Source organism: Epinephelus moara, chromosome 18 (genome assembly GCF_006386435.1).
Source record: "Epinephelus moara isolate mb chromosome 18, YSFRI_EMoa_1.0, whole genome shotgun sequence".
In the NCBI taxonomy this organism is placed as follows: Eukaryota; Metazoa; Chordata; class Actinopteri; order Perciformes; family Serranidae; genus Epinephelus; species Epinephelus moara.
In genome coordinates this window covers 38,022,660-38,045,793 of record NC_065523.1, presented here as the reverse complement: position 1 = coordinate 38,045,793, position 23,134 = coordinate 38,022,660, and the positions used below count along the sequence as shown (strand labels likewise).

Below are 23,134 nucleotides of genomic sequence, written 5' to 3'. Positions count from 1 at the left end.
CTAACTGCTGTTTGGGTGATGGGCTACATGAATGGTTCAATAATGTTTTGACAGATGGAAACATATTTTTTATATTTTATTTTTTATTTTTTTGACTCATGCATGACAGCATACAGTATCCTCACACTGATTATTAAGTCGTCAGATACAGCCTCTGAACCTGCTGGGTATTTAATAAAGCACCATTCTTGTATGTATAAACAAGTTCTTAAGGAAGCATCCCAACGCTTTGTAAGGCAACTATCTATTATTTGGTAATGACTTTAGTTGTTCTTTTATCCCAGACATGTTAGGATGTCACATACCTTGACATGTTTCGGTGGTGTGACGGTTGTGACGCGTCTTTATCAGCTGATCTGTCAATCAGCTGATAAAGACGCGTCACAACCACCACCAAGTGACACTTCTGAGGAAGGCGGATGTTTCCACCGAAACATGTCAAGGTAACATCCTAACATGTCTGAGATAAAAGAACAACTAAAGTCATTATCAGAAACTAAAGACATGATGAACACCATTGAACTATCCATTATTTGGGTTTTGGGAGGATGAACAGTGACAGTAGGTTTATCTACAAGTTATGATTTATTCTGAACATCTGGATCATCAATAAGAGCCTGTCAGTGGTTCTCACATCATGCTCAGCTGAAAATGTTCCTGCTGTGCTATCAGAGCGTCATGGTGCTTGTGGGAGCTCTGGAAGAACTCCTTCCCCCTCTGCAGGTTCTGGTCTGAGAGAAAGCGCTCTACCAGAGTCCGCTGAATGGCTCTACGTTCGCAGACTCTGTGGTGAACGGCGTGGCTCACATTTCTCAGAGGCTCCACTATGAGCAACCCACTGGAGCCGGGGCTGGACGCCGCAGACACTTTAACCTGTGGACAGAGGGACAGATCGTGGGCTGATGTGTGACATGTTTCCATGCTTGGACATGCTGCAACTTTAAAGTCCTGACTGGAAATATTTTGCAAAACTTCACACAAAGCTGAAGTAAAATATGTGTCAGTTTATTAGGAACACCTAGTTGAAACGAATGAAGTCTAAAACTGTAGTACTGCAATGTATGCTGCCGTCATAGTTCTAATTTTTCAGGTAGGGCTGTATGAGGTACTGATCCACAGTCAGTGTATCACTGACAGCAGATGGCAGTTGGCACGCCTGCAGTTTGGAGAACAAGTCAGGACTAGCACCACAGAAGCTAAGCAATGTACTGCTGTTAACAGGGGCAGCAGCAAAATGTATTTAGTCACCTAAAAAATGAATATCACTTTAAGTGTATGTTATATTTAGAATATTTTCACAGGTGGATTACTAATCGGGCCTAACAGCCACAGGCCTGGGGGTCCACCTGGCCTTCACCTGCAAAATGACACTCGAATACACATGTACTGACCAGGAAGAGACTCGAAATGACCACAGAGAGACACAATAAGTCCACAAAGAGACAAAAAACAACTGCAAAGAGATACAAAGCTGCTGCACTAGGACCCACAACGAGTACAGAATGAGGCAAAACAATCGCAAAGAGAAACAAAATGACTACAGAGATGCAAAGCAGCTACAAAGAGACTCAAAAAGAGACAATATGACAACAAAGAGATGCAAAACAACTACAGAGATGCAAAGCAGCTACAGAGAGACTCAAAAAGAGACAATATGACAACAAAGAGATGCAAAACGACTACAGATATGAAAAGCAGCTACAAAGAGACTCAAAGAGACACAATATGACAACAAAGATATGCAAAACGACTACAGAGATGCAAAGCAGCTACAAAGAGACTCAAAGAGACACAATATGACCACAAAGAGATGCAAAGCAACTACAGAGAGATACAGATTTTTTTTAAGTATGTTTTGTTGCTGCCCCCATCAACAGCAGGACATTACTCTGATTAGTAGAGGTACTTCTGCCTGCTTCTCTGAACTGTAGGCGTGTCAGCCACCTCATACTGTGGGTAAAACACTATGGTTATAATGTATAATGACTGTATAATTGTTTGGGAGGATGCAGTTTGTGGTGCTGTTGGACTGAACTATGCTGTATTGAGAGGTGATCCAAATATTTTGTCAGTATATATCAATGGGTATTTTTTTATGATACCTGAGTTCGTGTTTTGAGTAAACAAATGATAGACACTGGCCAAAAGATATCAGGTTAATGCTCATGAGTCATAACACAGCAGGATGACTCTTTCCCATCTATATTATGTTCATTTTTTATCAGTCAAGTACCTCGTGTTCACAGTTTATAGCTGCTCCTGCAGACAGCACTCTACTGACCTCTGGTGGTCAATTTGGTTATTCTCTATGGCTCCCTGACTGCAGGGATGACACCAGAGCTGTTGCCTGTGAACTGAATGTTCATTTCACTGCCATAACTGGTCTCCAATGACGTGTCCGTGAATTTGGCAGTACATCCAACCAGCCTCACAACAACACAAGTCAGTTACGATGACGAACTATTGTCAGGACCCTGGTGAGGATGATGTGCATGCAGATGAGCGTCCCCTGAGATGGTTTATGAGGGTTTATGCAGAAATTCTTTGGTTGTGCAAACCAGTAATTACATCAGGATTTTGGGTGGCTGATCTCAGACGATCTTGCAGGTGAAGACGCTGGATGTGGAGGTCCTGGTGGAGCTGCTGTTGGGAGGCCAGTTGGATGTATTGCCAAATTCCCAGAAATGACATTGGAGATGTCTTATGGTCGTGAAATGAACATTCAGTTAAAGAGCAACAGATCTGGTCAAATCTGTCACCAAAATTTTGGAAAAATATATCTATTGACTGCATTAAAAAAATCTTTGATCTTCAACTTAAACCTGTCCCAGCTGGCACGCGACCAATGTTCAACGCTGAAATGTGGTGAATTAATGTCAGTTGTTGTGTCCAAATTAAAACAACATTGAAATAACGTTTAATTCGGATGGTTGTAAAAAGGTGAACAAAATTCTCATAAATCAACATTGAAACTGAAAGATCTGTTTCAGCATTAAAACAATATTAAAACAACATTGCAAAATCAACATTGATTCATCTTTCAAAATGAAAACTGGAAAAAAGTTTAAATCTTCGTACAGTATATCAAATTGAAAATGTTGTTATAAGAGAGCATAGCTGTACCGTTTTGACCAGATATTCTCTGTAGGCCTTCAGCAGGGGGTCAACACGATGCAGGTAGTCCAGACTTAAGACTTCTCCACCTGATGGGTCGAACAGACGCTTCCAGTGGAGTAGGATGTGGACGTGGAGAGCAGCTCCGTTCATCCATTGCTTCACCTGCACACAAAAGGTACAAGAATGTCTTTACACAAGCTCAGTATCATGCTTCAGCTTTAGCCATAAAAATAACTTGGTTATTGTGAGGAAAAAATCATGCTCTGGCTTAAAATACACAGTTTTGGGGGCACAATCCTGGCAAGAATTGCAGTGATGTCTCAGTAAAAAATAACCCACTGTTTGTGGCACTATCCTTGATGGAAACACAGCAACGGGTCACTAAAAAACAATGACGTTTGGTGTTTAAGAAGATGACTAAAAAACTAAAAGACTAGCATGATTAGATACAGATTTTTCTGATGTGATGTGAACAACACAATCGGCAAAAAAAATGTTGTGTCCCAAAAACGCTGGGGAGAATGTGTTGAGAGGTTAAGGCACAAAAAACGCTTGGTTATAGTTAGGAAAAGATCATGTTTTGGTGGCACAAAAGCTGCTGGAAAAGCAGTGACGGGTTGGAGACGAACACCCAGATTTAGTGCTGTAAATGCCGCTGGGAAACGACACGATGTGCTGCTAAAAACACACAGACTACACTGGTAGAAACACCGCAATGGGTCGCAAAATACAAACTCCTTTGTTTGGAAAGGAGGTTCAGCAATTGGTCAGAGCCTCCTTTAGAGATAGGGTAAGGAGCTCAGACATCCGGAGGGAGCTCGAAGTAGAGCCGCTGCTCCTTCGCATCAAAAAGGGGTCAGTTGAGGTGGTTCAACATCTGATCAGGATCCTCCTGGGCGCCTCCTGTTTGAGGTGTTCCAGGCACATCCAATTGGTAGGAGGCCCTGGGGCAGACCCAGAGCACGCTGGAGGGATTACATATTTCATCTGGCCACCTTGGGGTCCTCCAGGAGGAGCTGGAAAGTGTTGCTAGGGAGAGGGACATCTGGAGTACTTTGCTCAGCCTGCTGCCCCCATGACCCGGCTGTGGATAAGCAGTCACAATGAATGCATGGATTGATGGATGTTTTTGTTTGTTGGTCTCGAATAGTGGTCTGCAGCTTGGCAGGTGTCACACCATCCACCATTCCCTCCACCTCTTGATAACGGAGTCAGCTCATATACTACATCACTTAAAAAAACACTGATATTTATGTATAAAACGTCCAAATGTTAACGTATTCGTAGTTTACACTAACGTGCAATCCAACATTTTCCTCTGGCGACTGAGCTGAGCCCAACATTTATAAGTAGCGACACCACTCGTACCAGCGTTAATAAGTTGTGAAAGAAGCCATATTAACAGATGTAAAAGCACCATTTAAAATATTATTTGTAATTCTGTCGTTGCTTTGTATCAACGACAAAGCCAACCCCGGCAGAGCTGAGAGCGCTCCACTCCGGTGACATCATCGTCTCGTAGAAATCCATCAGCTCAGATCGCAGCTTCTTCTCTGATGTCTTCAGCAGTGTTGCCATCTTGTGCTGATCGTTGGCTGCACCAGGAACCTGCCACAGTAGATGATGTTTAAGTTGAATCATCATGTCTTCAGACTCTAGTTCATTACAATATGTATTTTGCTGTCTGCACAGTGCAGTACAATACAAGAATGATCCAACGTGATCCAACTGTTTTTTAAATAGTTTCACATCTCAACATCTTTGGAGACTGTGTGAAGACAGTTCTGCCCGTGCAGGTAAAATGCTGCAGGATATTTACCATTTTGTGTGCTTTAAGGATATTTTACTATTACTGTTACTAATTACCAGTCACCTGTTTGAGAAACTCGCTGGCGATGGAGCTGATGTCCGACCTGGTGTCAGCCCCGAACATCCTGCGTATGGGGTCCGGAGGTGAGGGGTGAGCCTCAGAACTCCTCGAGCCCAGTGCAGCCATCTGGTGATGGGCTAACATCTCAAACAGGACTGAGAGGGCAAGTGCAACAACGCCCACACCCCCATAAGTCACCTGCAGGATCAACACACACAGAAAATTATATGTCATCCTTTGGACATGATTAAAATCTTTTAGACACAGCAGTTGCAGAATTGTTGGTGATATGCAAATTTATTTAGGAGTGCAAATACTTATTTTCTGCACTATACAAACAGCCCAGTTGCCAGAAGAGAACGTTGGCATTGTACATTTCAACAAACCACAGATATGTTCAATAAAAGCTACACCAATGCAGGTCTAAAAAGATTTTAAGGTTTTAAGGTGTTGAAGCTGTTTCCTGAATCAGAGAGTCTGACGTCCTCTGGGAGGCTGTTTCAGAGACGAGGGCCAACGACACAGAACGCAGCATCACCGTACTGTTTAGTTCTACTCTGGGGGACATTTAGTGGACCAGAGGAGGATCTTAGAGATCTAGAGGGAATGTATTTGACCAACATATCAGATAAACAGTCAGGAGCCAGTCCATGAAGAGAGTTCGGTCCTGTTTATACGACAATGATTTCAACCAAAAACCCTAAACTTTAGTTGCGTTTTGGCAGCGGCGTTTTGGGTGCCTGAAAGCGTTTTGAAAACAGGTTCCAGAGTGCAATTTTTTGGAAACAGCACCGTCTCCATTGTCATTTAAAACTTGCAACATGTAGTTCCTTTGAACTTTGACTTTTCACACATGCTCATTACGGTGCCAGTCACTAGGCATGCGCAAGAAAGTCGACCATCACAACAACAATGGTGGACTCCATTCAGTTAATGTAGAGTCTGTAGGCAAACCCCGGAGATCTTGCCTCCGGAAGAAGAGTGGAAGAGCCCTGGTTTCCAGTTGTAGGCTGCTTGTAGGCTGCTTGTAGGCTGCTTGTAGTCCGCGTGATATTGACCAATCACGTTTAAGCCGGCTGCAGTTGTTGCCAGGTTAAATGGTCCGTGCAGTGAACTAACGAGGTGGAACACAATTGGCGTCACTGCAAACTCTGAATCCATCACAATGCTTCAGCATATTTACTTATATATAAACGGTAGTCGGAAACGGAGATTCGCCTCCTCCGCCCAAATCAAACCGGAATGCCAAAAAATCGGGGGTCCGCCCCCAGGGGCTGTATCGCCATCTGCCGGAAGTCAGACGCCGAATACAGCCGATGGGTTCCGAGAATGTCAAAACGTTTACGCCTGAACGTGGAACTTTTTTCAAAATGAAAATGAGAAATGATTCCAGGGGATTGTTTTTGTGTAAACTTTTTAAATGAACGGGAAGCCAATGAAGAGCCTTTAAAACCAGAGTAATGTGTTCTCGATTTTTAGTCTTGGTTAGTAGACGTGCCGCTGGATTTTGGATCATCTGCAGTTTGTTTAAAGGTTTCTTTGAGAGGTCTGAGATCGAGGCATTAGAGTTGTCTGGTCTGCTGGAGATAAAAGCATGAACAAGTTTTTCGGTGTCATCTTTATATAAAAGAGGTTGCACACTGGCAATAATTCTGAGATGAAAAAATGAATTTTGGTGATGTTTCTTACTTGGGGGTCAAAACACAGGTCACAATCAAAGCTGACACCAAGATTCTTTATTTCATGCTCTTTGTTCACAGCCAGCTTTTGTAAATGAGTATTGAATTGAAATTGCTCTTCCTTTGATCAAATGAATAGAACCTCGGTTTTGTCCCTAATCAATTGTAAAAAAAAATATGGGACATCCACATATTAATTTTGTCAATACAGCAAGACAGTTTTTCAACTGAGCTTGTATCATCTGAACAGAATGATATGTAGAGCTGAGTATCGTCAGCATAGGGGTGGAGATTATTCATTTATTTATTCTGGCGACTGGGTTGATATAAACACTACGGAGAATAATTAAATCGAACAAAATGAGCCCCTCCCCCATGGCTACGGGTAGTTTTTGTCTCGTTTCTATCCATGTGTAGAAATGCACTTTCTTGCGTTGCACATTAGAGGCATCATCAGTATATTTACGGATCTTCGGACACCAGTCACATACGTAAGTGGAGACGAGGTGTTAAAGCTGTGAAGAATCCTGCCACTCAAACTTTTAAGAAAACACCTCTCTATATTCCATAATGTTGCAGCATGATTAATGGGAACTCTGTAGAACTTGTCCACCAGGGTTATGCAGGACGAGGATATAGTGACACATGATGGATGCAAACCAAACACCAGTACGATCTGACCGTGCTGTTTCCTCCGAAGAGGGTGTGGAGGTCATGGTCGAAGGCCAACCTCTGCTGCCGGGTCATAGCGCTCTGCAGGGTGGAGTACTGCTGCTCCAGAGCCCAGGAGGAGTTCAGGGACAGCAGGGAGGCCAGTGAGGCGTCCAGGGACGCATCAGGAACCAGGCCTGCGTGGCTGGACAGTTACAACACTGGGTTGGACTAATGAGGTCAAATTTCATATATTAAACAGGCTCAGTTTACCCAAAAACATTTTAAACACACTACCAGGAATAGGTGTTCAGTTTGCTGCCTCTTTGCATACCTGGCAGTGTCGTAGAGACAATCTACGGTCTTTGGAGATGTACTGCACTGTATTCCCATCTCAGCGTCCAGGAAGACGTTTAACACGAAAACTGAAACTGGTGTGAAAATGCAAAACTACAGCAGACCGTTCAGCAGGAAATCAACAGTGTGGTCAAGCTACAGTCACTGGGTACAAAGTCTAGACACACACAGACACAGACACACACACACACACATGGTAAACAAACTGCTCAAATACAGAGATACTCATACATATAGTCAGGGCTGGAAATTACACCAGACAACCAAATGCCCGTAAAATATGGCAGTGGCTGCAAGATCAAAAAAACAATGGTAATCTATTGAGTGGCTGGTAGATTTTGGAATCCACAGGCCACAGTGGCGGGTGGACAAAAAAGCATTTCCAACCCTGTATACAACACATAACACATTCCAGGATATAAAAAAATCTAATGCCAACGATCTGCTTTAAGGTCGGGGTTAGAAAAAGGTTCTATTTAGTCTATTCTGGGACATCATTGGAACAAAAGGTCATCATAAAATCTAAATATTTGACAGGTTAGGTTGGCTGTGGGAATAAAATGCAGGTAGAAAGCAAGAAGTTTAGGACTTGCCACAATTTTCCTCTTCAACATGTTCCAAAATTAAACATTTTGGCACCGGAGCAAAGGAAAACAAATCAGCTGGAAAATTCAATTGTTTCAACAATGTTACTGTGTGGCATAATACTTTGAGCGAAAGCCTTTACTTGATCTAAAATATTAAAATAATTATTTGTCATTTTGATAAAAGGGCTCACACTGTTTAAAGTGTGAGCAGTATGTTGGCAGAGCAGCAGCTGCAGAAATAGAGAGCTGCGAGGATGATGTCTTCTTTGTAGGGTGATGTTGAAGTTAGCGTCGATCTGGTTCCCTCGACAAAAAGCCAGTGGGATTTTTCCACTGGATTTTGGACTGTTGCAGAAAATAAACATTTTCACGTTTTGTTCAGCAAGGTAATCTTCACACATCAACCTCACTTTTATGATCTTTGAAGCCTAAATGCAATCTGCAGAAGTAGAAAGCTAACGTTAGGCTATAAATTAACTACACTATGGCCGCATGATTTGACACACCGACACATGCTCACTCCGAACTCGTCACATGTCCATGTTTGGTCATGGACTTTCCACGTCCAAGGTACCCTGGGTGTATTGGTTGTTGACGTTCTGGGACGCCGTGTCAACTTCAGCCTGTTACATGCATTGTCTGTTTTCAAAATAAAAGCACTTTGTCGTTAACAACAAAAGCACGTGGTTGGGTTTAGGAAATAAGAACAGGGTTTGGCTTTAGAATCTTACAGCTGGTGAACACCGCTCTCTCCGGTGAAAGTCTGCGTTTGTTGGACTCATTCACCACCCCTCCCGCCTGCCCCAGTCGGACTGTGCCGCCTTCATTTTCGTTCTTGTTCTGCCGCGTTTCCCCCTGATGCCGCCATGTGCCCTTAAACTATAACGCCAACCGGCCGTGTATCATGCCAAAGTTAAATTATGCCTTTTTTTTTTGTTGGTTTCTGATGCTGCAAGTCACTGGCCAAGTGCCAGGTTTCGACGACTTTGGAGACAATAATAAAGTCCCAATGTCTTAAACAAGTACTTCCTAATTAACGGCGTCTTAGCTTGTCACTGTTGCTAAAATTGGTTAAATTTGTTGCTATATCAAAGTACAAATATTATTTATCACTAATAATTAAGTTTCACGGTGGTGTGGTGGTTAGCACTGTCGCCTCACAGCAAGAGGGNAGGGTGAACCCTGCCTCTCACCCAGTGTCAGCTGGGATAGGCTCCACCCCCCCGCGACCCTCAAGAGGATGAAGCGGTTAGAAGATGGATGAATGAATGAATTAAGTTTCAACCATAAAATGTGATCAGGTTTTGGACCTTTCCGATTTTGGGTCAGGGTTCACTGCAGACTGATGGCACAAAAAAGACTCAAGCGGTCTAAGTTATGAATGAAGCGTAAGATCCAGTGAATCCAGTAATGTGCTCATATGAGGTTACAGGGTCTCAGGAGGATTTTTTTTTGTTTGTTTGAGCTGTGTAACGGAGTGTATTTACTTTTCTGATTATGTTGTTTGTAATTGTAACGGTCTGCTGATGTCTGTAGCCAAAGGACATAAACCTCCCCACCTCCTGTTTGTCAGTTAGTGTCTGAGTAAATATAAAACTAATAATTCTAGTTTCTGTTTGTTCCTGTTAGAACGAGTACCTGAGGGTGTGCGTTTGTGACTGTGTGTTTCTCACCCTGCACCCTGGACAGTGTGTCGGTGACTCTGGACAAAACCACGTGTTAAGCACAGTGATGTTGAAGTGTAACTAGACATAAAGTTTCAACATATATTTTACTTAATAATGTACACATAATACAGTGTTACATATCTAACTGCAACATTTATTCTGCCGACTGGGTTGCCGTCATGTAAACGCGTCATTTTCATGCCTATAGGCAATGCTCTTTAAACGCTGTGGGCCAATCTCCACTACAAACAATGACCACAAACAAAGAAGAGAAAGGAGAAGAACTCATGGTCCCGCCCCTGAGTGTAATGCTACATGTCTGTGTGGTTTTTGGCAGAAGCAGCAGTTTACTGTCTCTATCCAGAGTCTGAGCAGGACAAAATGGCGCTGAGAGCTGCACTGAGGAACAAGTGCGGCTTGTCAGGTACGTCTGCATGTCGATATCACTCTAACAGAATGTCTTTAGTACAGTGGAAACCTCTGATAGTGATCATGTCTGTTGATCTCAATAAGCAGATGAATATTATAACAGATTATTTTTATTTTTCTCTATTTCTCATGCAAATTACCATCTAATTAACATTTATTTTTATTTTATTTGATGTTTATTTGTATAGGAACAATGCAAGACACAAACTGCAACACATAATTAGCACCATAGAACAGGAAGCAAATTATTCATGACTGCATAACAGATTCCTCTTCAAAAAGTGCTTCAGTTTGAGTTTAAAGTGGCTGAAATCAGGATCCAGCTTGAGTTCTGTAGGTAAAGAATTCCAAATGTTAATTCAATGTACAGAAAAAGCTGTTTGTCCAAATGAGGATTTACGCGAGGGAACCTTACAGTTCCCACTGGCTGCTCCATGTGTTACTGAGCCTGAAGCTCTAAGTGGAACCACAAGGTCACTGAGCAAAACTTAGTATATTTAGTTTCTGAACAACATGGCAGTGGTGTTGTCTTATTGGTTTCCTGTCCAAAATTTTAATTGCTCTCTTGTATATCATCATAAGAGGCTCAGTTATTGTAGATGCTGCTTGTGACCAAGAGATTACACAGTAACATAAATGTGAAAAAGTCATTAGCATGCATGAAACTGTTTGCAGCATGAAATGGGTGACAGTCTTTGATAAGTCTAAATGTATCAAAGTTTGCTTTAGCTGTGAATCTAACATGAGGCTGAGGTATTTTACCTCTGAGACCTGTTCGACATGCTGTCTATTAATATTTAGATTTAACACATTAGCTTCTGTTGATGAGCGAGCCCTGGCAGAAAAGAAAACTGACACCGTTTTCTTAACATTAAGTGAGAGATGTGACTTGTCAAACCATGCAGCTATGGACTGTAAGTGACATGACAGCAGATACATGAATGAGTGTATCGTCTGCATACATCTGAAAACCTGCTCCAACACATGACTGTGGCGAGTCTTTGATGTATAGGCTAAAAAGGAGCGGACCAAGAACAGACAACATTTGTACATTTATGAAATGAATATAAAGTAATGAAACTGACTGTTTGACTGACTGCAGTGCGTGCAGGTCTTCTCTCCCAGTGGTCTTCCTGCAGCAGTCATGGCAGAGTGTGTGGGTCTCCTATCCTCGTCACTCAGCAGAGGAACAACTCCACCTCGCCAAAGATCAAAGTGGATTTTGACCGTAGCACAGGTAGATATTTTGGCATCAGTGCGTCTTCTGTATCATCATAATGTGTTAAAAACACTGTCGACACTTTTTTGCCCGTCTCTTTGATGAGAGGGAGAACAACAGCTACTTTGGTTGTGGTTCAGTGTGACGTCAGCTGGCGTCATTACCGACGACAGACCTGTGTAAAGGCTTTATGGGGAGTCACAGCTGAAAGATGAGCCTCTCTGTGTCTCTGTAGGTGTGGCGGTGATGCGCTTTCAGAGTCCGCCGGTGAACAGCCTCAGTTTAGATTTCCTCACAGAGTTCTGCATCGGTTTGGAGAAGCTGGAGACGGACAAGAGCTGCCGAGGCCTCATCATCACCTCGGTACAGTAAAACCTCATCATCTAAAGCAGGAGAACCTTTGTGCAAAGCTCCAGTGTGAGGATTTAGGGGGACACATTGGCAGAAATGGAATAAAATAAGAATGTTTTCTTTAAAATACATTGCATGCACAATTACTAGGCAAGTGAGCATTTTGACCTTATCGTCATTTTCATGCATATTCTCCAAGCTACATAAACTTGAATGCTAACTAGATTTAAACATTATCAGCTGATGTGTATTTGTGTAATGAGGGAGGGTGTGGCCTAAAGTGATCAACACCCTATATCAAGGTGTGCATAATTATTGGTCTTTACCTCAGACAAAATCGGCCAAAAAGAGATTTAACAGACTCTGAAAAGTCAGAATTTGTAAAATGCCTTTCGGAGGGATGCAGCACTCATCTAGCTCAGTAGCTAAGCTACTGAGGCGTGATCACCGAACAATCAAACGTTCTGTGGCAAATAGTCAACAAGGTCGCAATAAACGTGTGGGGGAAAAAAATTAACTGCTAAAGACTTGAGACAAATTAAACGTGTCCAGAAGTACAAGGTGTTCAGTGCTCAGAGACACGGCCCAGGTAAGGAAGGCTGAAACACAACCATCACTCAACAAGACTCATTAGTTAGACCAGGCCAAGAAATATCTGAAGACAGATGAGCTAGTTGGACCTTTTCGGGTTGAAGATGGACTTAAAATCAACTCCCAAACCTGCTGCCAGTTTTTAGAAGATACTTTCTTCAAGCTGTGGTACAGGGAAAGGGTTACACAGTTTAAGAAGGTCATGATTTTTATGCAGGAAATTAAACTGACAGTTTATCCTTTGTGTGTGTGTTGTTTCCATCCAGAGCCAGCCCAAGGTGTTCTCAGCCGGGCTGGACGTCATGGAAATGTACGGGAAGAGTCCAGAGCACTATGGAGAGTTCTGGAGAGCCGTTCAGGAGATGTGGCTGAAACTCTACGGCTCCAACATGGTCACTATCGCTGCAATCAATGTACGTATAAACCCCTCACCATCACCACCATCACCATCCACTGGTAGTCACTGTGGTTGAAGAACAACTCAACAATCATCAGCAGATAAATAAAACAAACGTTTTCCAGATTGTGTCTTAGCCGACCTCGTCACTCCTCCCACAGGGTTCCAGTCCTGCAGGTGGCTGTTTGATGTCAATGACATGTGACTACAGGATAATGGCCGACAACCCTCGTTACACTATCGGCCTCAATGAGACGCTGTTGGGCATCGTAGCACCTCCTTGGTATGGACTTGAGTATGACAACAACTGATAGTGTTGGTAACCCCCTGCACTGTTTCACCTGACTGACGATCACTGCTGCTGTCTGCAGGTTTAAAGACACCATGTCCAACACGGTGGGCCACCGACAGACAGAGATGGCTCTGGAGTTGGGGCTCCTCTACAACCCCTCAGAGGCCCTGAAGATAGGACTGGTGGACCAGCTGGTACCTGAGGACCAGGTCCTCACCACAGCCACACAGATGATGACCAAGTGGTTGGCTGTTCCAGGTATATTAACACCTCTAAAAACATAATCACATTAGGAGGATAGTTCTTATTATTGTGAAGTGGATTTGTATGAGGTACTCAACCACAGTCAGTGTATTACCTACAGTATGTGGCAGTCGGCTTGCTTCCAGTTTGGAGAAGCAGACAGGAGCATCGTCACAGAAGCTAAGTAATATCCTGCTGTGGACGGGGGCAACAGCAAAATGTATTTTAGGCACCTAAAATATCCTTATCAGTTTAAGTGTACTTTATTTTTAGAATATTTTAACTGCATTACCTTACTGTCAGACTGCGATTTCCAACGGGAACGCTCTCTTCAAAGCCTCCAGACATTTTCAACAAAAACAGTAATTTTACCCAGCAGAGCAGAGGAGTTACTGGCATTCTGCTGCCTCAATGACTGTAGACTGTCCTATCTAAGGAAAACAAAAATGCCAAAAAACGATCATAAAAAAATAAATAAAGAAAAGACAATGCTGTCTGACATCAAGGTTAAGGTGGTAAAAATATTCAAAATAGAGCGAACACTTAAACTGATATTGATGTTTTTGCCTCCAACCCAGGGATAGCTGTGGCTGGGGGCATTATATTTTTGACGTCTGTCCGGCCATCCCATTCTCGTGAACGTCATATCTCAAGAATGCAATGGGAAAAGTTTGGCGCAAACGTTCACTTTGCATCAAGAATAAACAGATCAGGTTTTGGTGTCAAAGGTCAAGGTTAATGTGACCTCGTCTGTTGCATTCTCCTGAATACAGTATCTTAAGAACACCTTGAGGGAATTTCCTCAAATTTGGCACAAATGTCCAATAGAAACATCCTTAATGATGAACTGGCTAGATTTTTGGAGTCATAGGTCAAAGGTCAAGGTCACTGTGACCTCATCTGTCTCATCTGTATACACATGATATCTCAAAAACAGCTCAAGGGTTTCTGTTTTTTGTTTTTTCAACTTTGGCACAAAGGTCCATTTGGATTCAATAATGAGATGATCGGAATTTGGTAGTTGAATGTCAAAGGTCAAGGTCACTGTGACCTCACAAAATATGGCTTTGGTCATAACTCAAGATCTGATGCACTAATTGTGATAAAACATCACACAAATGTTTTAACAGGATATAATAATGAGGTGATTAAATTTTCATATCCTAAAGGTCAAAGGTCAGCGTCACTGTGACATCAAAATGTTCTGCATAAAACACTTTTCTGTCCATTACTCATCGTCATATCTCAGGAACAGAAGGGGGGACATTTGTCAGATACTGAATTGGTGTCTCTAATCTTGGGTGTAATCTTGGCTTTGACAGACATGGATGTCAACTGTCAGAGAAACTTGACTGGTGCGGTGAGGCATTCAACCGCTGTTGTTTAGATTGTTAAGATACGTTTTGCTGCTGCCCCCCTCCACAGCAGTGCATTGCTTAGCATTTGTGGCGGTACTCCCACCTGCTTCTCCAAACTGGGGGCGTACTGATCGCCATCTACTGAAGGTAACACGCTGACTGTGGATAAAAACCTCACATGACCCCACTTCAAAAAATTCCAAACTATAGATAGATACCACAGAACCAGTTCACCCACATTTTCACCTGTATTGCTTCGGCTTAATCTCGATGCAGACATTGTTGTTAAGTGTTCTCCACTCTCTCAGTCACAGGTCAGACTCAGGTTGATGCTACCAATCCAATCACCAGTACCAGCATTAAGAAAAACAAATAAAACTTAACTTTTAGAATCTGTGAGCTGAACTGTTGATGTGTCCACCTTACAGACCACGCCAGACACCTCACCAAGTTCATGATGAGGAAGCCGACCATCGTCAAGCTGACGTCCAACAGAGAGGCCGACATCCAACAGTTTGTCGACTTCATCACCAAAGACTCCATTCAGCGGTCGCTCGGCATGTATATGGAGATGCTGAAGAAGAGACGAGGATAGAGGAGACAAGGAAATGACTCACGTGTACAAACGTAAACGAGACTTTGTCACACACAGCTCTCTGCAGTGGATGTAAACCAATGCTCCAGTGACAAATAAATATTTTTTCTATCCAAATTTCTGAGTATTTAGGTTCAATTCTTTAATTAATTACAGTTTACTTTTAAAATGTTATGCCTTTTTTTAAAGAAATATTTATTAAGCTAGTTAGCTTGACATGCTAACATTTGAAGTTTACATCAAGCACCAGACTTTTCCTCATGTGTTCTTGGTTTTGTAAAATCTAAAGAAATACACCAGCCTTTACACACTGCTCTGGCAAATGGAGAAATCCAAACTGGACAGACCTGCCGTGCCTCGCAACATATCCTCACACAGTCCCTCCAGGAATTAATGCAAATTCAGCCAGTCTCCATAAACTCTGCACTACCTTGCGATTTTGTCCAGTCACCACAACTTTACAGCAACTTTAACTATTTAAAACCAGTAATACTTCAGTGTAGAGCTGTGTGGAGCGAATGATTCGCTCAGCCTCTCATGAGACTACCGCTGTGCCTGGGAGAGAGTCCCACACAGTGACAGGGATAACTGTTAGCACCACACTGCTAACGTTGCCCAGTGTTTATTAACAGGTTTGATGACAGCATTTGTCGGTGTGAGCTGCAGTAAAAACCATTGCTTCTTACTTTATTTGTCTCTCCTGGTTGTTTTTATTCTTTTTCATTTATTTACTTTCTTTTTGTTCTTAGGACTTTCAATCATCTTTTTGTTAGTTTGTTCTGTTTGGTTCGGTTTTCTAATATTTTATTGTCTTATTGTTGTGATTTTCTAGTTTTGCAAAACTTTATGTTCAGTTGTTTGTGTTGTCCTTTAAATTGAATCAGAATCAACTCTATTGGCCAAGCACATGTGCACTTCAGTAAACTTTGCACTCAGTGTACCAGTGTTGACATTTACTAAAAATTAGACAAAGAAAGTGGAAGTAGAACTAAACTTAATTCAAAATTAAATTAAGTAATATTTACAAGCCCTAAATATGTGTCAAATATACAAAAAGTATACAAGTCTATGAGGTAAGAATAGAGCAAGGATGCAAGTGTTGTTTGACCTGCCACTCTGTGACTGTTAGGAGATCATCAAACGACAGCCTGGGGGAAGAAACTGTCTTTGTGACGGGTGGTTTTGGCAAACAGTGCTCTGTAGCGCCTACCAGAGGGGAGGAGTTTAAACAGATTGTGTCCGGGGTGTGAGGAGTCAGCAGAGATGTTCCCTGCTTGTTTCCTGACCCTTGACCTTTACAGGTCCTCAATAGAGGGAAGATCAGTCCTAATAATCTTCCCTGCACACCTGATTGTCCGTGTCAGTCTGGATTATGGCGGTGTAGAACATGATCAGCGGTTCCTGAGGCAGGTTGAGCTTCCTGAGCTGTCGCAGGAAGTACAGTCTCTGCTGGGCCCTTTTTCCGGACAGTGTCTATGTGGGAGGTCCACCTCAGGTCCCGAGAGATTGTGGTACCCAGAAACCTGAAGGTGTCCACAGTAGACACTGTGCTGTTGAGGATGGTGAGGCGGGGCAGTGTTGAGGGGCTTCTCCTGAAGTCCACTGTCATCTCCACAGTCTTGAGCGGCATTAGACCGATGACCGTGGTGTCGTCTGCAAACTTCAGAGGTTTCACAGAAGGGTCCGCTGAGGTGCAGCTGTTGGTGTACAGGGAGAAGAGCAGTGGGGACAGGACACACAGTCACTCCAGTTTTGCCATGTGAAGCACTTTGGGCTGCGTGTTCGTATGAAAGGTGCTACATAAATAAAACTGAGTTGAGTTGAACACTGTAACACAAACAAGCGAGGCGCCATGCAGCTAAGCTGAGCGCGTCTCTTTTTTGACCTTTCATAGTGTGGATGCATCCTTTCAAACACAAGCACAACGACTTGCACAAACCACTTAACAAGACTGGACACAGAGTTTTGTATTGAGTAACTACTGGCGCTGTGAAGTGTCACAACCGCTGTCAAGCTGTTGGAGGCACACCAGGCTGCCTCATCAGTACCGTAGCCTTTTCTCCCTGATGATTACTGTCTCCACAATCCAGTCAGCCTGTTTCATCCTCGTCAAACTCGCTGTTTCCTTCTAAATCTTCATGAAATGTTACGTAATATTAATAACGTTATGTTTTCTTTAGTGTATCCGTTTCAGTTCTGCAACTTCACCACTAGATGTCACTAAATCCTGCACTTTTAAAGGAATGAGTGCACCAACACAGCACCTCTGCCAACATGTTTTACACAAATATGACAACAGCGCCCTCAAGTGACTTTACTGTCAAATTACATGTGAACTAAGAGAGCTGAGAATCTGTATTACATACTGAGCTCTTCTTTAGTTTGAATCAGCTGCTTAGAGGCACAAAAACAACAAGTGATTCATTTCTAACTGATTATGAATTAAATACTTTTCTGTTCCTCCTGAAAGTCAAAGTGAAACTTCACACTGTGTCTCCTTCAGCTAAAGATTTGTCCTTCTGAACTTACTGTTCACATCCATGTGTCATGTCGTGGTGCAGAAATAATAATTCACTAACCACAGTCAGTCCTTTAGTTTGACAACAAATTGCACTGTATCGTACTGTATTGTATCTCGCATCGTATATCTCGAATCGTATCACATTGTATCGTACTACATCGTATCTCGCAGCGTATTGTATCATATCGTATTGTATCTCATATCCTATCGTAGCACATCATATCGTTTTGTATCTTGTATCTCATCATATGTTGTATCGCATTGTATCGTATCATATCTTGTCTTGCATCGTACCTTGTATTGCATCATATCATATATCGTATCTCGTATCGTACCGTATCATATCGTATGGTATCTCGGATCACATCGTACTGTATCTTGTATCGTATCGTATCTTGTATCATTTGTTATTGTAGCACATCGTATCGTATTGTATCTTGTATCACATCGTATCATATCGCATATCATATCGTACAGTGTTGTATCTCGTATTGCATCGTATCATACTGAAAAGACACAATGCATGTAACGAGCGTAAACTGAGAAGCTATCCAAAACCATCTAGTAGGGTACCTAGCGCATAATTTTTTTTCGTGTAGTGTCAGTGGTATTTGACAAGTTGGGATGAAAATGCGTTGAAACAGCCCCAAAATTACTATCGGAAAGAGAACATTTAAATAAACAGTAATTTTAGCGTGTATAGAGGCAGCATGTTTTCACATCTAACTGGGTGATTTAAGGGTTCATTCAACTAAAACCAGAGTTGGCGATTGTTGAATCAGTGGAGAGACGAACCAAGAAGACTTCTGTGAGCTTTATTTTGTTTCTGTCCACTTTGCATGAAGACTGTTCTACCATGATAAAATTCCTGTTTATTTAAATGGCGTCCGGTGGGTTCAATGATGGTGATTTCAGGGCTGTTTCTGGTTAAACGAAAAGGATCTTACTCTTTAAGACAAAGCTCTATCTCTGAAGGGATCCTTTCATAATGTTGTGAGACACTTAGAATAATAATCTGAGCCTGTCAGTGACTAAAACAAACACTTTTAGTGGACATAAATTGAAGGTGCACAATTGCCCCTTTACGTTACATTGCAAACTGTTTCACCGCTGCCGGCTGCAACCCTCCGGCTTAATACTGGACAAATTCTAAAAACTGTTCTTCCCATCAGTCACTAAGACACCAAAACATGAAAACAGCGTCCAGGTTGAGAAACACTGAAGGGTCCCTTTAATGTGAAATGTTTCCTCTTAAGAAAAGTTTGAGCGCTCCACCATCACAATCAAACAGGTCCTTTAAAAAGGTGATGTACCTGTCAACACCTGATCCTGTGACCGTGCTGTTTAATGTGTGCGTGGCAGTGATGTCACAGAGGAGGAGTCACACGCGCCTCTCTGTCGGATCCTCTCAGATGAACGCATGCCTTTACCTCGGAGCGCTTTACGTCAGTTTGAGCAGGAACAGGAAAATCTACGCTGACTGCAGAGCAGCCGGTGGAGTTTGAGGTCCTGGTGTCAAAGTGTGAAGCGGTGGATGCATCTTGATTTTCTGTGTGTGTCACCGAGCTGCTAACAGGTGGTGTTAGGGCATTCTGCCCGGAGAGACAACATGTCCAATGGGAAAGACACAAGTGCTGCAGAGAAGTGAGTACAGCTCAAGTTTGTCCTGAAGTGTGTCTGAAGCCTGGTGGCTGTTGCTGCTCTGTCTGGATCCGCCGGCCTGATTCTGTTTAGATTAAATCAACCTGCACAGGAAACACTGATATTAATAATAATTCATCCTGTGCTGCACCAGGAAGCAAAAGATTCAGTCCTCCTTTCTTTGTTCTCTGCCAGCGTTCATTATTATTATGTACAGACAGCAGGAGCCTGACAAACCAAACAGCTGATAGCTTACTGAGAACATCATCTTTAAAGTTACAGTATTTTAATATTCAGGACAAAACGCAGGTGTTGTCATGGGCGGATTATGAGACAGTGATTCCCTGGGCACAGACATGCAAAAGGCCCCACCACCTCTCCTACACTGGGGCAAGACACACAGACCTTGTGGTAGTTTTGTGTCTCTTCAAAGTAGCTTGTGTCTCTGTGTAGTACTTTTGTGTCTCATTGTAGTTGTTTTGTGTCTCTGTAGTCTTTTGTGTCTATTTGTAGTAGTTTTGTGTCTCTATATAGTTGTTGTGTGTCTCATTGTAGTTGTTTTGTGTCTCTGTAGTCTTTTTTGTCTCTTTGAAGCAGTTTTGTGTCTCTTTGTGGTTGTGTCTTTTGTAGTTGTATTGTGTCTCTGCAGTTTTTGTGTTTCTCTTTGTGGTTGTTTTGTGTCTCTGTAGTCTTTTGTGTCTCTCCATAGTAGTTTTGTGTCTCTTCAAAGTACTTTTGTGTCTCTATGTAGTAGTTTTGTGTCTCATTGTAGTAGTTTTGTGTCTCTATGTACTTGTTTTGTGTCTCTGTAGTCTTTTGTGTCTCTCCGTAGTAGTTTTGTGTCTCTATGTACTTGTTGTGTGTCTCATTGTAGTTGTTTTGTGTCTCTGTAGTCTTTTTTTGTCTCTTTGAAGCAGTTTTGTGTCTCTGTGTGGTTGTGTCTTTTGTAGTTGTATTGTGTCTCTGCAGTTTTTGTGTTTCTCTTTGTAGTTGTTTTGTGTCTCTGTAGTCTTTTGTGTCTATTTGTAGTAGTTTTGTGTCTCTATATAGTTGTTGTGTGTCTCATTGTAGTTGTTTTGTGTCTCTGTAGTCTTTTTTGTCTCTTTGAAGCAGTTTTGTGTCTCTTTGTGGTTGTGTCTTTTGTAGTTGTATTGTGTCTCTGCAGTTTTTGTGTTTCTCTTTGTGGTTGTTTTGTGTCTCTGTAGTCTTTTGTGTCTCTCCATAGTAGTTTTGTGTCTCTTCAAAGTACTTTTGTGTCTATTTGTAGTAGTTTTGTGTCCCGTTGTAGTTGTTTTGTGTCTATTTGTAGTCGTTGTGTGCCTCTTTGTAGTTGTTTTGTGTCTCTATAGTCGTTTTTGTCTCTTTGAAATAGTTTTGTGTCTCTTTGTAGTTGTTTTGCGCCTCTTTGTGTTTTTTGTGTCTCTGTCATATTTTTTGTCTCTTTGTAGTAGTTTTGTGCCCCTTTGTGGTTGTTTTTGTGTCTCCTTGTTGTAGTGTTGAGTCTTTTTGAAGTTAGTTTGTGTCCGTCCACAGTTCCTTTGTGGTCTCTTTTTGCCTCTGTGGTCATTTTCAGTCTCTTCCTGGTCAGCATCTATTATTTTGAGTCATATTTTGCAGGTGAAGGTTGGGGGCGTTCCCCTGGGCCTGGGCCTGGGCCCAGTAGTCCTAGTTAGTAACCCTTCAGTTGGTGCTGCAGCGTATTGTGTGATGATGCTCTGATTGCATCTTGTGTTTAGTGAAATGAACTTCAGGCAAACTTTAATGCATGTATCTCAGAGGCTGTGAACCTCTGACCTGACCACACATGGACTCATGTATGTTTATCAGTGTGCACCCTGCTGCTGCTGCTGCTGCTGGTGACTTCCCCTTTTCCCCCACGACACACAGCTGTGTCTCCGCTCTGTGCCTTTGCTGTGTGCATGTTTTAACCATGCATGTGTTTGTGCTGCAGCTCCTCACAGATGACCCTGAAAGAGAGCCTGGATGAGTGTATGGAGGCCTTGGATCTCTTCCTTAACAACCACTTCAGTGAGAGCCTGGAGAGGCTGCGGCCAAGGTAACAGAATAATCCATGAGTCACGTTTGGCTCCTCAGAGGTTTGAACCAGCTGCTGCTGCCTGAGGTCGTAGTGCTCTGTAGTTTTAGCACATTCACGGTGGCGTGTTTCAGGATGATCTCAGCAGTATTGGGTCTCAGGTGATGTTAATAAACTTCTGTGTAAAGTGCATCTTGTCAGCTGAGACACGAGGGTGGCTCTGGTAGGTTTCAGTTCTCCAGGATATGAGGTGTTTGCTGAAGCTGACGCCCAAGGTCTGACTGATTCAACAGCCAACAGAATGGCAGCCCTGCAAAATAAACACTGTGCACAAGACAGACTGGGACGGCAGAGGAGATAGGACGAATAAAGAGAGCCAGATATTTACTCTTATCTTTTCTCAGCAGGAAAATGTGCAGGTCATACAGGAGCTGTCCTCTGTTTGCTCACAGTGTGAAGTGTATGATGTTGATCCTACGACTCTGTGTTTCCCATGCAGAGTGAATGAGAGTATGTACCACGCTCTTATCTACGCCACAGTGCTGGAAATGCAGGCCATGATGACTTTTCAGCCTGATGACATCAGCAACGCAGGAAATACCATGAAGAGTGCCCAGGAGGTGTGCCAGAGGTCAGGAGGTCTCGTCACTGTGGATTATTTTTAAACTGATTTTACTCATTTCATAGACTGGACTCAAAAAAAAGTCGCCACCCCCTTTAAAACACTTTGTTCTGTGAGTTGCTGCCAGCTCCTCCTCTGCAGCCTGTGAGCCAAATTTACATGAGTGCATTTACATGGCCAGTTTCTGAGCGTCAGTTTGACTGTGTTTGCATGAGAGAAGCTTCACAGCGGCTGCTGAGATACTGACTATGAACCCGTCTAATTACTGGATGAATGCTGGGGTGGTTAGCTGGAGTAGTGACACAGTTTATTCTGTTGACACTGAAATGTTGTTTGGTGTTTTCAGGTATCGACGGAAGTCTCCAGGTTTGACTAACAAGTCAGTGGGAGAGTCACTCACTGAAGGTAAAAGGCTTTAATGTCTCACTTCTTTTTAAAGGAAGGTGCTGCATGGACGCATCATGAGACAACAGGGCTCTGGGCACAGACATGTAAAGGAAACAGAACCAAACTTTTAGCTTCTAAAATGATCAGTTGATTTACGCTGCTTTTCCTTGTGAGTAAATACACACAGCGTTTCTATTAATATGGATGCACTTTGTGTTTCTGTAGTAATCGTGACAATATTGAATAAACTTTAATCTCATTAATAAGCAATGATAAGGTAACATGTTACACTGAGGTACACTGACCAGTCCAGCACCTTTGGAACCAGCAGTAAGCCTTCAGACATGGTACCTAGACCCTCGGTCTGTTCAGACAGTCCTCTTAAATGTGGGCGGGGTTGTTGTCACTCACTGCTCCGTCCAGCACTCGCTGTATTTCCTCATCAGCGGTGACACAGATGGAAGTCTGCACCTGGTTTATCGTCCACAGAACGAGGCTGCACGCCCACATTTTCAGAACAAAATA

General features: G+C 42.6%; 3 protein-coding genes and 1 long non-coding RNA gene across 7 annotated transcripts in view; 2 read left to right on the top strand and 2 right to left on the bottom strand.

The window, feature by feature from the left end:
- The window catches only part of LOC126405588 (uncharacterized), a 365,681-nt gene that overhangs the window by 65,470 nt on the left and 277,077 nt on the right, over positions 1-23,134 (bottom strand). Inside the window, exon 2 of the long non-coding RNA XR_007571591.1 lies at positions 22,926-23,080. This is a non-coding gene — a long non-coding RNA (uncharacterized LOC126405588). The remainder of the gene's footprint in view (positions 1-22,925; positions 23,081-23,134) is intronic.
- On the bottom strand, positions 64-7,813 carry LOC126405574 (uncharacterized). Its single transcript, XM_050069380.1, has 6 exons — positions 7,652-7,813; positions 7,348-7,522; positions 4,991-5,185; positions 4,591-4,725; positions 3,124-3,279; positions 64-873 (listed from the first exon to the last, which is right to left on the bottom strand). Exons 1-6 carry the CDS (start codon positions 7,708-7,710, stop codon positions 631-633), a joined length of 963 nt encoding a protein of 320 aa, XP_049925337.1. The 5' UTR covers positions 7,711-7,813; the 3' UTR covers positions 64-630.
- On the top strand, positions 10,231-15,450 carry LOC126405571 (enoyl-CoA delta isomerase 1, mitochondrial-like). 2 transcript variants are annotated; one of them, XM_050069377.1, is made up of 7 exons: positions 10,231-10,352; positions 11,460-11,594; positions 11,812-11,939; positions 12,785-12,931; positions 13,077-13,198; positions 13,287-13,465; positions 15,237-15,450. In XM_050069377.1, the coding sequence occupies exons 1-7, from the start codon at positions 10,244-10,246 to the stop codon at positions 15,401-15,403; spliced, it is 987 nt and encodes a 328-aa protein (XP_049925334.1). In that variant the 5' UTR covers positions 10,231-10,243; the 3' UTR covers positions 15,404-15,450. The 2 variants fall into 2 exon arrangements, with proteins under 2 accessions (XP_049925334.1, XP_049925335.1); XM_050069378.1 differs by having other exon boundaries at positions 10,263-10,352; positions 11,469-11,594.
- zgc:158403 (tetratricopeptide repeat protein 39A) overlaps positions 19,341-23,134 on the top strand; it is a 24,033-nt gene continuing 20,239 nt past the window's right edge. For 2 of the 3 annotated variants that reach the window (XM_050069343.1, XM_050069341.1), the window contains exons 1-4: positions 19,341-19,568; positions 21,517-21,621; positions 22,100-22,231; positions 22,569-22,627. In XM_050069343.1, the coding sequence (XP_049925300.1) occupies positions 19,534-19,568; positions 21,517-21,621; positions 22,100-22,231; positions 22,569-22,627 (331 nt within the window). In that variant the 5' untranslated portion in view covers positions 19,341-19,533. Of the gene's footprint in view, positions 19,569-21,516; positions 21,622-22,099; positions 22,232-22,568; positions 22,628-23,134 lie in introns of those variants that run through there. The other variant, XM_050069344.1, reaches the window with a different exon arrangement.